The sequence below is a fragment of the Arvicola amphibius genome, chromosome X (assembly GCF_903992535.2).
Source record: "Arvicola amphibius chromosome X, mArvAmp1.2, whole genome shotgun sequence".
Classification (NCBI taxonomy): Eukaryota; Metazoa; Chordata; class Mammalia; order Rodentia; family Cricetidae; genus Arvicola; species Arvicola amphibius.
Genome location: NC_052065.1, coordinates 99840379 through 99856288, shown reverse-complemented (window position 1 = coordinate 99856288; position 15910 = coordinate 99840379). Strand labels below are relative to the sequence as shown.

The 15910-nt window shown below is 40.6% G+C and overlaps 1 protein-coding gene across 1 annotated transcript; it reads left to right on the top strand.

Moving 5' to 3' along the window:
* Nucleotides 1–10678: 10678 nt before the first annotated feature.
* LOC119804408 (melanoma antigen preferentially expressed in tumors-like) lies at nt 10679–13760 on the top strand. The gene is made up of 3 exons (XM_038315831.1): nt 10679–10971; nt 11899–12489; nt 13247–13760. Exons 1-3 carry the CDS (start codon nt 10682–10684, stop codon nt 13758–13760), a joined length of 1395 nt encoding a protein of 464 aa, XP_038171759.1. The 5' UTR covers nt 10679–10681.
* The last annotated feature ends 2150 nt before the right edge of the window (nt 13761–15910 follow it).

Below are 15910 nucleotides of genomic sequence, written 5' to 3'. Positions count from 1 at the left end.
TCTTTTTCAAGATGTGGTTTTCTTTAGCTTTAGAATCTGCCCTGGAACTAGCTCTTTTAGACCAGATTGACCTTGAACTCATAGAGATCCACCTGCCTCTGCCTGCTAGGATTAAAAGCTATGTTTTCCTTGAGTTACAATGCTTTCTTCAAGTTTTATTGCAGAGATGTCAGTGTGTCCCATCATAAATTAGGATCCTTGATCTAATCTGAATTTGTTTTGGAGGACTGAGGGACAAAAATGGATGATCATCCATTTAGATTTAGTTAGCCAGGTTTACCAGTACTTTTATTGAAGCAGCTTTTCTCGATGTTTGTTTTTTTTGGTGTTCTTAGAAATATATAAGTGACTGTGGCTGTACAGATTTACTTCTGAGTCTTCTATTATATCCCATGGGTCTGCATATCTCGATTCTTGCAGTAGCATTTTTGTTGCTCGCTCCACAGTGTAATCTGAGAGCAGGTATTGTGCCACCTCTAGCATTACTGTGGCTACTTATGATCTTTTGTTTTCATCTCTGTATTTTTGGGACTTTTTTTCATTTGAGATAAATAGAATTGGGATTTTGTAAGACATTGCTTTGCATCTTTATATTACATTCAGTAATATGGTCATTTTGTTCATGTATGTGAATGGAAAGCTTTTACTCTTCTAGTGCCTCTTTCAATTTCCTCAGTGTTTTAATGTTTTCATTGTTCAAGTACTTCATTCATCAATTAGGTTTATTCCTAAGCATGATAACTTTTTGAAATTAACCACTGTGCGTGAGATTGTGTTTCTGATTTATTTCTCTGTATCAGAGTTTTTGATCACTTTTTAAAAATCTTGCTGTGCACTCTGCTTCCCTGGTGAAATGGTTCAGCACATGTTATTGTTTGTGTTTGAGTGTTTCTACTCTTAATTATATGAGCACATCGCTTGTCCATAGAGATTATTTAACATCATCTTTGTTGTTTGTTTATTGCTCTTTATTGATTCTTTGTGGATTTCAAATCATGCATCCCATCCCCATTTATCACTTATTCCCCTTTCATCTGTCCTCAGTCCTTGCAACCAGCCCAATCAAAACCAAATTTAGAAGAAAAACCAAACAGAGAGAAGAAACAAAACAAAACATAATATAAATAAATAAAAGAGAGAAGAACTTTGTCATGGAAACTTTAGTGTGACCATTTGAGTCACACAGTTTTCCCTTTAGTTCTTTCATCTTGTGTTCATTGCTATGGCTCATTGGTCTGGTTCAAAGCCTGTGGCCTCTGCCAGACAACTGATAATGGGCTCTCATTGGTGCTCCTCCTAGATATCCCAATGTTGTCCTGTGTCATGGAAGTCCTACTGTTTTGGATCTGTAAGTTTGTCCCCTTCACATGCTTCAGAAGTTCATAGATAAGGTGGATGTTGTGATGGGCTAACTCATATTTCTGGTACTGAGCCTGGGTGTGGGAAGGATGGGAAGGGACTGGTAGCTGGAATGGACAGCCTACCTTCTTTCTCTCATCAACACTACTGGGTGAGTTCTCTAGCACTGCCTCTGCTAGCTCAACCAATGCAGCATGCCCCAAGAAGGGGGGTCAGTTTTCCTGCTCTCAGGTACTCAGATCTGGTCTCCCACTCTCACACCACCAGGGCAAGGTCTAATGTATTGCACAGGCAAGGTGCAGGACCCTCTCTGCTGATTGTTGCAGGGGGCATACAAGGCCAGACAGGGTCATCTATCCTGCTCTCAGGCCATCAAGGTTGGCTCACCTTTGCCCCAGCCCACCGATTCAGCTCTAGTGTGATTTCCAGACAGCGGGCAGAGCCTGCTCTCTCTTGCACTGCAGCTGCTGTGGGTTAGGGCTAGCTCTCCCACTCTTGTGATCCGAGGCCAGTTCTCTTGCCTACCTCAGGTGGTAATGGGTGAGGGGGAGGGCATCATTCTTTCTCTCACCCATGCCACCATGGGACAGATGAGAGGAGGCAAGATCAGAACTCCTGCTCTGATGTCTTTAGGGTCAGCAAAACTGCTTCCTGACCACAGGATCAGCTATAGTATCCTGCCCAGGTGAGGGGTACACCTGTGGCAGTGGATGGCATTTTACCTCTGTTGGGGTTACGTCTCCTGAGAGGGGTAGGACCAGCTCCCCTGCTGTAGTATTCAGTGAGGGGCAGGGACAGCTATCCCACGGCCAGTGAATTGTGGGCCTGGCCCAGCACTGCATGATTCTAATGATCCCTTCTTTTAATGTGGGCCATGGGCATCATCACAGATCCCAGCTGCTGCAGGACCGTGGACCCAGATATTGCCCTAGGTAGCAGACTGTGACAGACGTCTCCATGGCTTCAGGAGGCAGTACCATACACCCAGATCAGTAAGGCCCTTCCAGCAGCAAGGTCCTCAGGTCCAAATGTTCTCTGAGGTGTCTGACCTGTCCCCAGTTATCTGCTTGGGCATCAGTGGAATCAGGAGCCACAAACATTAACCCAGACCCTGGCAGATGCAGGGAAAAGGACCCCAGCATGACCCTAGCCAGCATCTCTGGCCTGAATGATACCATGACCATGAGTGCCAGCATGGGACGTTAATATCAGAATGACCCTGGTGAAAGTATATTCCTCAGACACCCTCATGGCCATAGGTTGTGGCCCAGACCCTCCACATCTATGATGTCTTTGGTGGCAACATGAGCCACAGATTAATACAGATATTAACTGTGGCAGGACCACAGACTCTGACCTGTTCATAGGCAGCAACCCATGCCCAGATATCACCATGTTTCCAGGTAGCAGGTCCCTTATGGTCCATATATAGGAAAAAATGTAGGATTTAATTAGACATGATTGGGAGAGGTGCTTCATTAGACTGTGGTTCTCCCTTTATCTTTAGGATACATTTTTGTATTTTCAGATTATATTGGAACTAGTATTTCTTTTTTCTGTATTATATATTTCATTTTATTTTATGTTTTTATTAAAAATTTCCGCCTCCTCCCCGTCTCCCACTTACCTACCCCTCACCCCTCCAAACCCCCTCCCTCTCCTGTCCAAAGAGCAGTAAGGGTTCCCCGCCCTGTGGTAAGTCCAAGTTCCTCCCACCTCCATCCAGGTCTAAGAAGGTGAGCATCCAATCAGGCTACCCCCCCCCTCAAATCCAGAATGTGTAGTAGAAGCCAAATCCAGTGCCATTGTCCTTGGCTTCTCAGCAGCCCTCATTGTCCATCATGTTCGGGGAGTCTGGTTTTATCCCGTGCTTTTTCAATCCCAGTCCAGCTGGCCTTGGTGAGCTCCAATTAGATCAGCCCCACTATCTCGGTGGGTGGGAGCACCCCTCCCAGTCCTGACTTCCTTGCTCATGTTCTCCCTCCTTCTGCTCCTCATTTGGACCTTGGGTGCTCCATCAGATGCACCAATGTGTGGCTCTGTCTCTATTCCCATCCATTGCCAGATGAAGGTTCTATGGTGATATGCAAGATATTCAACAGTATGACTATAGGATCTGGCCTTTTCCGGCTCCCTCTCCTCAGCTGCCCAAGGAACTAGCTGGGGGCATCTCCCTGGATACCTGGGAACCCCTCTAGAGTCAAGTCTCTTGCCAACCCTAAAATGGCTCCGTTAATTAAGATACATACGTCCCTGCTCCCATATCCACTCTTCTTATATCCCAACCATCCCATTCCCTCAAGCTCTCCCCATCCTTCCCTTCACACTTTTCTCTCCCCATCTCCCCTTCCCCCCATCCCACCCCACCCCCAAGTTCCCAATTTTTGCCCGGCAATCTTGTCTACTTCCAATATCCAGGACGGTAACTATATGTTTTTCTTTAGGTTCACGTCTTTTTTTTTCTCATTTTTTAATTAAAAATTTCCATCTCTTCCCCTCCTAGGTTCACGTCTTATTTAGCTTCTCTAGGCTCACGAATTATAGGCTCGATGTCCTTTATTTATGGCTAGAAACCAATTATGAGTGAGTACATCCCATGTTCATCTTTTTGGGTCTGGGTTACCTCACTCAGAATAGTGTTTTCTATTTCCATCCATTTGCATGCAAAATTCAAGATGTCATTGTTTTTTACCGCTGAGTAGTACCCTAATGTGTATATATTCCACAGTTTCTTCATCCATTCTTCCACAGAAGGGCATCTAGGTTGTTTCCAGGTTCTGGCTATTACAAATAATGCTGCTATGAACATAGTTGAATAATGCTTTTGTAATACAGTAGGGCATCTCTTGGGTATATTCCCGAGAGTGGAATTGCTGGGTCCTGGAGAAGGTCAATCCCGAATTTCCTAAGAAACGGCCACACTGCTTTCCAAACTGATTGCACAAGTTTTCAATCCCACCAGCAATGGATGAGTGTAACCCTTACCCCACAACCTCTCCAGCAAAGGCTATCATTGGTGTTTTTTGATTTTAGCCAATCTGACAGGTATAAGATGGTATCTCAAAATTGTTTTAATTTGCATTTCCCTGATGGCTAAGGAGATTGAGCATGACCTTCAGTGTATTTTGGCCATTTGAACTTCTTCTGTTGAGAATTCTCTGTTCAGTTAAGTGCCCCATTTTTTTTTTAATTTGGTTAGTCAGCATTTTAAAGTCTAGTCTCTTGAGTTCCTTATATATTTTGAAGATCAGACCTTTGTCTGTTGCAGGGTTGGTGAAGATCTTTTCCCAGTCAGTAGGCTGCCTTTTTGTCTTAGTGACAGTGTCCTTTGCTTTACAGAAGCTGCTCAGCTTCAGGAGGTCCCATTTATTCAATGTTGCCCTTAATGTCTGTGCTGCTGGGGTTATACATAGGAAGCGGTCTCCTGTGCCCATATGTTGTAGAATACTTCCCACTTTCTCCTCTATCAGATTCATTGTGGTCAGACTAATATTTAGGTATTTAATCCATTTGGACTTAAGTTTTGTGCATGGTGATAGATATGGATCTATTTCATTCTTCTACAGGTTGAAATCCAGTTATGCCAGCACCATTTGTTGAAGATGCTTTCTTTCTTCCATTGTGTACTTTTAGCTCTTTTATCGAAAATCAGGTGTTCATAGGTTTGTGGGTTAAAATCTGTGTCTTCTATTCGATTCCATTGGTCGACTTCTCTGTTTTTCTGCCAATACCAAGATGTTTTCAATACAGTAGCTCTGTAATAGAGTTTGAAGTCAGGGATGGTAATGCCTCCAGAAGTTCCTTTATTGTATATGATTGTTTTGGCTATCCTGGGTTTCTTGTTTTTCTATATAAAGTTGATTATTGTCCTCTCAAGATCTGTGAAGAATTTTGATGGGACCTTGATGAGGATTGAATTGTATCTATAGATTGCTTTTGGTAGAATTGCCATTTTTGTTATGTTGATCCTCTGAATCCAAGAGCAAGGGAGATCCTTCCATTTTCTGGTATCCTCTTCAATTTCTTTCTTTAAAGACTTAACGTTCTTGTCAAATAGATCTTTCACTTCCTTGGTTAGAGTTACCCCAAGACATTTTATAGTATTTTTGGATATCATGAAAGGTGATACTTCTCTGATTTCCCTCTCTGCTTCCTCATCCTTTGTGTATAGGAGGGCAACTGATTTTTTGGAGTTGTTCTTATATCTTGCCACGTTACTAAAGGAGTTCTTTGATGGAGTTTCTGGGGTCGCTTATGTATACTATCATATCATCTGCAAATAACAGAAGTTTAACTTCTTTCTTTCCAATTTGAATCCCTTTGATCCCCTTATGTTGTCTTATTGCTATTGCTAGAACTTGAAGAACTATATTGAAGAGATAGGGAGAGAGTGGACAGCCTTGTCGTGTTCCTGAATTTAGTGGGATGGCCTTGAGTTTCACTCTGTTTAATTTGATGTTAGCTGTTGGCTTGCTGTAAATAGCTTTTATTATATTTAGGTATGACCTTTGTATCCCAAATTTCTCTAAGACCTTTATCATAAAGAGGTGTTGAATTTTGTCAAATGTTTTTTCAGCATCTAATAAAATAATATGTTTTTTCTTTCAGTTTATTTATAAGATGGATTACATTGATGGATTTTTCATATGTTGAACTAGCCCTGCATCTCTGGGATGAAGCCTACTTGATCATAATGGATTATTTTTCTAATGTGTTCTTGGATTCGGTTTGCCAGTATTTTCTTGATAATTTTTGCATTCATGTTCATGGGTGAGATTGGCCTGTAATTCTCTTTCTTGGTTGAGTCTTTGAGTGGTTTAGATATCAGGGTAACTGTAGCTTCATAAAAGGAATTTGGCAATGTCTCTTCTGTTTCTATATTGTGAAATACCTTAAGGAGTATAGGTATTAGGTCTTCTTGGAAGTTCTGGAGGTTCTGGTAGAATTCTGCATTGAAACCATCTGGTCTTGGGCTTTTTTTGGTAAGGAGATTTTTGATAACAGTTTCTAATTCTTGGCGACTAATAGGACTATTTAGATTATTCACCTGGTCCTGGTTTATCTTTGGTATATGGTACTTATCTAAAAAAATGTCCATTTCTTTTACATTTTCCAATTTTTTGGCGTACAGGCTTTTGTAGTAACATCTAATGATTCTCTGAATTTCCTCTGTGTCTATGGTCATGTCCCCCTTTTCATTTCTTATCTTATTAATTTCCGTGTTCTCTCTCTGCCAATTGACTAGTTTGGATAGGGGTTTGTCAATCTTGTTTATTTTCTCCAAGAACCAGCTTTTTGTTTCATTAATTCTTTGGATTGTTTTCTGTGTTTCTATTTTGTTGATTTCAGCCATCAGTTTATTTACAGTCTTCTACTCTTCCTAGGTCAGTCTGATTCTTTTTTTTTCTAGAGCTTTCAGGTGTGCTGTTAAGTCTCCAATGTGTGCTTTCTCCATTTTCTTTAAGTGGGCACTTAGTGCTATGAACTTTCCTCTTAGCACTGCTTTCATTGTGTCCCAGAAGTTTGAGTATGTTGTGTGTTTATTTTCATTAAAATCAAGGAAGACTTTAATTTCTTTCTTTATTTCTTCCTTGACCCAGGTGTGGTTCAGTAGTTGACTGTTCAGTTTCCATGAGTTTGTAGGCTTTCTGGGGGTAGCATTGTTGTTGAATTCTAATTTTAATCCATGGTGATCCGATAAGACACAGGTGGTTACTAATATTTTTTGTAACTGTGGAAGTTTGCTTTGTTACCAAGTATGTGGTCAATTTTTGAAAAGGTTCCAGGAGCAGCAGAGAAGAAGGTATATTCTTTCCTATTTGGGTGGAATGTTCTATAGATGTCTGTTAAGTCCATTTGGTTCATTACCTCCATTAAGTCTTTTAATTCTCAGTTTTGTTTCTGTCTGATTGACCTGTCCATTGTTGAGAGAGGACTGTTGAAGTTTCCTACTCTTAATGTGTGTGGTTTGATGGCTGCCTTGAGTTCTAGTAATGTTTCTTTTACTTCAGTGGGAGCTTTTATATTAGGGGCATAGATATTCAAGACTGAGACTTCATTCTGATCGATTTTTCCTGTTATGAGTATAAAGTGTCTTTTTTATCTCTTCTGAATGATTTTAGTTTGAAGTCAACTTTGTTAGAAATTAGTATGGTCACACCCACTTGTTTCTTACGTCCATTTTCTTGATAAACCTCTTTCCAACCTTTTACTCTGAGTAGATGTCTGTCTTTGTGATTGAGGTGTGTTTCTTGTAAACAGCAGAATGTTGGATCCTGATTTCATATCCAATCTCTTAGCCTGTGCCTTTTTATAGATGAGTTAAGTCCATTGATATTAAGTGATATTAATGACCAGTGGTTGTTAACTCTGGTAATTTTTTTAGTAGTAGAGTTTGTGTGTTTCCCTTCTTCTCGCTGTTCTATTGAATGGTCATTAGATGTCTGAGTTATTGTGGATATTGTTGGAGTCCTTGGTTTGAGATTTTCCTTCTATTAATTTCTGCAAAGCTGGATTTGTGTCTATGTATTGTTTAAATCTGTTTTTGTCTTGGAATATCTTGTTTTCTCCATTGATGGTGAATTCAAGCTTTGCTGGGTATGGTAGTCTAGGCTTGCATCCATGTTCCCTTAGTGTTGGTAACACATCTATCCAAGACCTTCTGGCTTTCATGGTTTCCATTGAGAATTCAGGTGTAATTCTGATAGGTTTCCCTTTAAATGTTACCTGACCTTTTTCCTTTGCAGCTCTTAATATCTGTTCTTTATTCTGTATGTTTTGTGTTTTGATTATTACATGGTGTGGTTATGCTTTCTTTTGATCCAGTCTATTTGGTGTTCTGTAGGCTTCTTGTACCTTCATAGGAATATCCTTCTTTAGTTTGGGGAAGTTTTCTTATATAATTTTGTTGAATATATTTTCTGGGCCTTTGATTTGTAATTCTCCCCTTCTTCTACCCCAATTATTCTTAGGTTTGGTCTTTTCATGGTGTCCCAGATTTCCTGGATGTTTCCTGTTAAGAATTTGTTGGATTTGTTTTGTTCTTTAATCTGTGGGTTTATTTTCTCTATAGTATCTTCAGAGTCTGATATTCTTTCTTCCATCGCTTGTATTCTGTTGGTAATACTTGTCTCTGTAGTTTCTGTTCATTTACTCAGAATTTCCATTTCTAGTCTTCCCTCGGATTGTGTTTTCTTCATTACCTCCATTTTATTTTTCAGGTCTTGAACTGTTTCCCTTACCTGTTTTATTGCTTTTTCTTGTTTTTCTTATTTTTCTTGGGTATCTTTGAGAGATTTATTTATTTCGTCTACCGTTTTGTTTGTTATCTCCCTTTCTTTATGTCAGTTTTTTACCTCCAGTTTAAGGTCCTCTATTATTTTCATAAAGTACTGTTTAAGGTCGATTTCTTCTATTTCTTCTGGAGTAGGATGTTCAATTCTTGTTGTTTCATGATCCCTGGATTCTGGTGATGTCCTTTTGCCTCTCAGGTTGTTTGGGGGAATTCTTGCTTTGGCACCTGCCCATCTCTTCCTTTAAATGGAGCCAGGAGAGACTTTATGTCTTTGTTCAATCTTTGCTGTGATTGACTCTGGATGGATCTCCTCAGTGCAGGTGCAGGATCTATTCCTGACTGGATGGAACTCCTCAGCACTGAATCAGGGATGCTGGTAGCCCCAGGACACCGCAGACAAAAGGGTGAACTTGGTGGCAGGGCGGGGTGGAGTATCACACAGCGAACCTTGCAGCACAATCTGAAGGTGCTGGCATTCCCTTGCCGGCATCCTCAGACCTGCGTGGAGGGCAGCCTCTCACCCCTTTGGGTAGATGGCCTTGGTGCAGGAGCAGGACACTGGTCCTGAGCCAAGGACCTTATATACACTAGGGAAGGCTTGGGATAGGCAGGGACATGTGTAACAAAGACACCCCTGCACCAGAAGCTCGGGGAAGAGGGCTGTGCTCTCTTCCAGGACAGGTCGCCCCAGAATGGCACACACTCACCCATCCAAATGGAACTCCACAGCACTGAATCAGGGATTCCTGGTAGCCCAGGGATGCCGTAGGGACAAAAGGGCAAAGGTGGGCGCAGGGCAGGGTGGAGTATCACACAGGGAACCTTGCAGCACAATCTGAAGGAGCCCGCACTCCCTTGCTGGAATCCTCAGTCCTGCCTGGAGGGCAGCCTCTCATCCCTTTGGGTGGATGGCCTTGGTGCAGGAACAGGACACTGGTCCTGAGCCAAGGACCTTGAATACACTAGGGAAAGCTTGGGAGAGGCAGGGACATGAGTACCAAAGACACCCCTGCACCAGAAGCTGGGGAAGGGGGGCTGCGATCTCTTCCAGGGCAGGTCGCCCCAGGATAGCACACACTCCCCCATTCAGATGGAACTCCACAGCACTGAATCAGGGATTCCTCTGGAACTAGTATTTCTGAATAAAGGCTCAGATCAGTTTGAAGATCCTAACCATTTTATTTCATGCATATCTCTTGCAATTTTGGTATGTCTGCACATGCCACAAAGGTGACCAAATATGACAAGTCACGTATAGTGATATTTTGTTGATAATCTAACAAATAAAGCTTACCCGAAGAACAGAGTTCAGAGCTAGCCACACTAGTCAACCATAGAGGCCAGGCAGTGGTTTCACACACCTTTAATCCAAGAAGCCACACTAGTTAGCCATATAGGCCAGGCAGTAGCAATGCATGCATCTAATACCAATGCTAGAGAGGAATATGAGACAGGGACTCGCTCTTTTCAGTCTGAACATTTCACTGGGTTAAGAGCTCTCTAGTGGTTGACTTTTCTCTAATCTTCAGATAAGATTTATTTGATAGATCATAGACAAAATATCAATATAGTCAGGGGATATAATGTCATTCCCTTTTTCTTTAATCACGGTTAATTTGATGACTTAGTATATTCTATTTCTAAGTTAGTAATGATGCTATTAATTTTGTATAGATTTACTCTTTCTTTTATGATGTTTTATATACTATTGAGATCAAATATTAGGAGTCCAGTAGCTAGGTGACCAAAATAGTCTTCTGTTAAATTAGTGCTTATTTCTATTCATATTTGTCACATATACTTATTTACATGTGAATAAATATGTAGAGAATTTGGTTATTTGTTTATTCATATACAAATTGATTTTAATAGACGCACAAACCAATTTCCTTTGCCTACAAATAGAAGTGGCTGTTTTACTATTTATTCTACAAGTAGATATCCATATTGCCAACAATTGTTGCAAAGACTCTGTGGATATTTGTCAAGTTTTCTAAATGTTTCTCACCCTTATGCAGGTTCATTAACATGGACAACAAGAAACCAAACACACTTCTGGATCTTGCTATACATCAACTCCTGAGTAATGAAACAGCAGCCATTCATGCTCTCAAGGAGATCCCAAGGGAACTTTTTGTTCCACTATTCTGTGCCTCCTTCAAGGGTTTGCATAAGAATATAGTGAAGGCAATGGTGAAGGTTTGGCCCTTTACTTGTCTCCATATCGGCACATTTACTGTGCTAGAACACCATCGTGAACTCCTGACAGCCATGCTGGAATGTCTTCAATTCCTGCCTGTTCAGAACTCAGGATCTAGGTAAGACTTTGTTTAATAGAGACATGCGAAGACACAGGAGGTTACACCAAAGCCTGCTACTCTTACTCTTACATGCAAATAGTGATAAAGAATGTGGGACTGTTAGTCTAATACCTGAGGTCACATTGGAAACATGTTTCTTAAAATATTGAATATGGGATATATGTCACTGAGGGCACGGTTGTCAGATTTGCATTATGGTGTTTTTATTACATAGAAGAAAGACACGAGTGTTAAGATTGCTGAAGATGGTGGAAAATTAAAGGAAAAATAATAATTTGTGCTATTTAGTGAGAAATGTTGTCCTGTTCAACGCTTTCTCCTCATTGAATGAGCATACTAAGACACTGACAGCAATGGTTAAGGCTCAACCCTGTTTTGTCTCCACATTAGAAACTTAAGCATATAAGAAACATTGAACTTAAGGGTTATGACTGATGGTCTTCAGTTGTTACTACAAAGAACTCATCTTTTCAATAGGTATGAGTATAATATGTATGTGATAAGATAGCAAAACCTTATCCTGGAGCCTGTTGCAATAGTGGACCAGATAATCTCCCAGAGTTAGTTAATAATGAATGGTGAAAATCAGTGTAAGGGGTTTGTACATCTGTTGAGGTTCTCTTAAAAATGTTGATGTCTTACAGAGGGTCTTAATATTGCAATAGAGGTGAGAGAGGCTACTGTTGATAGATATCCATAATGCAGATGTCTCATGAAGACAGGCATAGCAATACGTTAAGAAAATTCATTGATTACAGGAAACAGTACAGGATATAATATTTGCATAATAAAATCTTGTTGGTAGCTGGTGTATGAAATGACAAGAACAAAAAGATGATATTGTCACTAGATGTTATCATTGATCTTGCTGGGTTATATTAATGTTTATACCTCATAGTATTCTGTGTTCTTTTTTTCTTACAGGAGCTCTAAACTGAGGATCCTAGATTTAAGGGAGTATTCTGGCTGCAAGATCGTCTGCCCAGAGATCAGTACTAAGTCACCAGCATGCTTGTTCTCCTGTGCTCACTCAGAACACTCAATCTTGAAGATACAGTCACAGCAGAGTATTGCAAGTTCAGAACCTGAGGTTCAACCTTCTAGTCTGCCCATGGAATTAATTGTGAACATTTCCATTGTTAGTGGTATCACCCTAAGAGAACATGAATATTTGACTCTGCTTCTGAACAAAGTAGAAGACAGTTCAGGGTCTTTGCATCTATGCTGCCGAGATTTGGAAATCGATAAATTGGGTGATAGGCGAAACATTCTTAACTGTCTAGATCTCAAATGTCTAGTCAGCCTGTCAGTATTTCAGGGTTCTCTTATTGAAGTCAACAACCTTCTGGCTCGGGTGGGACACCTGAGAAGATTTTGCCTGTCTAGAATCACTTGTAGATCTTTGAATGGGAAAGTCTTCCGGAATTTTGTCTCACACCTTAGGTGTATGGACCATCTCAATGAACTCAATTTTCATTCTTTCATCCTCACGGATCATCTGGAAACTGCCCTGCGGTAAGGGCATGGGGTACATACTGTGTTTACAGTAGCAGCCAGTTTTTAAGATGAGAGAAATAATTCTTAGATATACTTAAAATTTCCATAACCCTTTCTCCTTCTTCCTCAGCATGGGCAATTCTAGGAGTTTAAAAACAGACACGGAATGGTTTCTTTTGGTAATTGAAGAGAATAATGGGTTTACAAAAAGTGTAGTCAGGTGAGCATATGTAGGCTCTGTGCTCATTCCAGACACATGAAGGTCAAATGAAAAATATAACTCCCCTCTGGCCATCAAGATATAAAGAGGGAGAATTGAAAGACATTAAATTCTGGCACAGATGCACAGATTCATATACCCATAGATGGTACTGTCACATCATGAGGAAAATCTCCAAGGTTCAGGCCATGAATGGAGAGGCTGTCATTTATAGACTGGCCAACAGGAGCTTCCAGTTAGTTGCTCCTTCTGTCCTTTCTCTTCTGAGCATGTGAATTAGCTCCCCCTTTGGTTATGTTGTATTTCCTAAGTTGATAGAATTTTCACTAAGTTTTTTCCCAACTTTATAAGAATATGTTGTATAATTGTCAAGGTTAAAATAGTATTTTCCGGAATGGTAATGTATCTCTCACAGACCCACAAGTACATTAAGTGTGTGAAAGCTCACATCATTTGCTGTTGATGTGCAAAACAGTTTTTTTCTAGATTCACAGATATAGTTTCCTTCTTCTAGTCCTCATTTTACAGAAACACTTTTCTGTTTTCTCCCTGCAGAGTCCTCCCAACCAGTTTGGATTTCTTACATCTAACGTTCTGTGAACTTTCGTACAATGATTTCAAGTTTCTAGCTGAGTGCCCTCAAGCCAACAATTTAAAGCTGCTGAATATCGGCAGTAATCCGATGTACTGGGAAGATTGTGAGCCCTTTTATAACCTCTTGCATAGACTCTCTGGCACCTTGCAGCAACTGGCAGTTACTCAGTGCATTTTAACAGATTCTATTGTTGCTGGTATCATCCCAGCACTAAGTCACTGTTCCCAACTCCAAGAGCTCAACTTCTCCTCAAATCCTGTTAGTATGCCCATGCTCATGAGACTTCTTGAGCACTTAACACCCTTGATGGAGCTTAAATATGTGATTTATCCTATCCCCGTGCATTGCTATGGGAGATGGCCTATCCAGGACAGTTTAGATCAGCAAAAAATGGTTAATGTGCAGGCACAAATGAACCGAATGCTACGAGAAGCAGGGAGGAGCGACATGATGTGGTTTACTTACCCTAGATAAATTTATGATCCAATACAGCTTCACCTGGATACATATCCTTTAATTACAAAATGTTTTTAAAATAAATTACAATTCTAACAGTTACACCTTGATACATTTTCCTTATGTATGAAATGTTTTATTTTCTTGATCTGGTAGAGTAAATATATAAGGTTCTTATGTTGTAGCAAAGAAGAAGCAAGATTATAGGAATGTAACTGATAACTATAGCAAATATCTTGCAAGAGGGTGGAAGGCTTGTAGAGAATCTGTGTCTCTTGACTATTGTTTTTGATAATGCTTCATCTTACCTACTTATAACATGTGGGCCTGCATGTCGGAGTTTCGTCACTGCTTGGTTCCTGCAGCTGTTCAGCCCCAAAGAAATCACACAGAGAGTCTGCATTACTTACAAACTGATTGGCCCATTAGCTCAGGCTTCTTATTAGTTCTTGTTGCTTATATTATTAAGCTATTATCCTTATCTATGTTATCCACATGGCTCAGTACCTTTTTCAGTAGGGCAGGTCCCATCCTGCTTCTTCAGTGGTCTGGCCAGGACTGGGGGGAATGGGCTTTCTACTTCCTAGAAGTCTCCTGTTTTCATCGCCCTGCCTCTACTTCCTGTCTGGTTGATCCACCTATACTTCCTGCCTGGTCAATCAGTGTTTATTTAAAATATGATTGACAGAACACAGAGAATTCTCCCACACTATTTCCCCCTCTTTTTTTAAGCAAAGGAAAATATCCATAGTCCATTTTTAGGGAATGTGGGCATAGTGTTCCAGGCTACTTCCAGCTGGTTAGGGAACCTGATAATCTTATGGGGACCTAAAGAAAATTTAGAGTTATGATCAAGTCCTGACTGGAGTATCATGTGAGGCTTGATCATCTTAGGCAGCAGTCTTGAATCTTTTTTTGGATGTAGAACTTAGACATCTGGGCCATCAATTCCTACTGGAGATTTCTCAGGTGGTCTTCCTTGATCAAACCTGATGTTTAACTCAGAAAAAATCCACAGTCTCTCATTTCCTGTGGAAACAAAATCAAAATCTCTTCTCCAAAGTAACATACCTTTTGACTTCAATTTTGAAGTCAAGGTATTTTCAAAATACCTATCTTGGATTAATTTAGCAGCATTTATAAGCAAATATCTTTTAGCAGCTGTTGCTCCTTCCTCGGCATTAAAACAATTCAAAGAGAACATAATAACCTACAGTATCAAGATTCTCGCTGTATTTTTCATTCTAATGTGGATTTATTTTAACCTCTATTGCTTTTATTTTTACTTTTAACTTTTGGCTTTTTGAGACAGTTTCTCTGTGTATCTTTGTCATAGAACTCCCTCTGTAATCCAGGCTATCTTTGAACTCACAGATATTCATATGTCTCTGCCTCCCAAGTGTTGGGGTTAAAGGTGCTACCACACATTGAACTCACAGAGACCTGTCTGCCTCTGCCCTGAGGCTTTAAATATTTGTTTACATATAAAAGGGGGATATGATATAGATATGAATAATTTGCGCAGGTATGGATTTTGCTTTATTGACATAAATTTTAGGTCAATCTTGTTACATGTATATGTATTTCTGATCTTTTTTCTTAATTTTTAATTTTTTTTTCCTTTTTATTAAAAATTTCCACCTCCTCCCCTCCTCCCATTTTATTTCCCCTCCCCCCATTCCCTTTCCTCCTCCTTCTCCAGTCCGAAGAGCAGTCAGGCTTCCCTGCCCAGTGGGAATTCCAAGGTCCTCCCCCCTCCATCCAGGTCTAGGCCAAACAGACTAGGCTCCCAAAAAGCCAGTACATGGAGGAGAATAAAAACCCCGTGCCATTGTTCTTGGCTTCTCAGTCAGCCCTCATTGTAGTCACATTCAGAGAGTCCGGTTTGACCAAATGCTCCATCAGTCCCAGTCCAGCTGGCCTTGGTGAGCTCCCATTAGATCAGCCCCACCATCTCAGTGGGTGGGATTGCCCCTCGCAATCGTGAATTACTTGCTCATGTTCTCCCTCCTACTGCTCCTCATTTGGACCTTGGGAGCTCAGTCCAGTGCTCCAATGTGGATCTCTGTCTCTATCTCCATCCATCGCCAGATGAAGATTCTATGATGATGTGCAAGATATTCATCAGTGTGCCTATAGGATAGGGTCAGTTCATGCAGCCTCTCAGC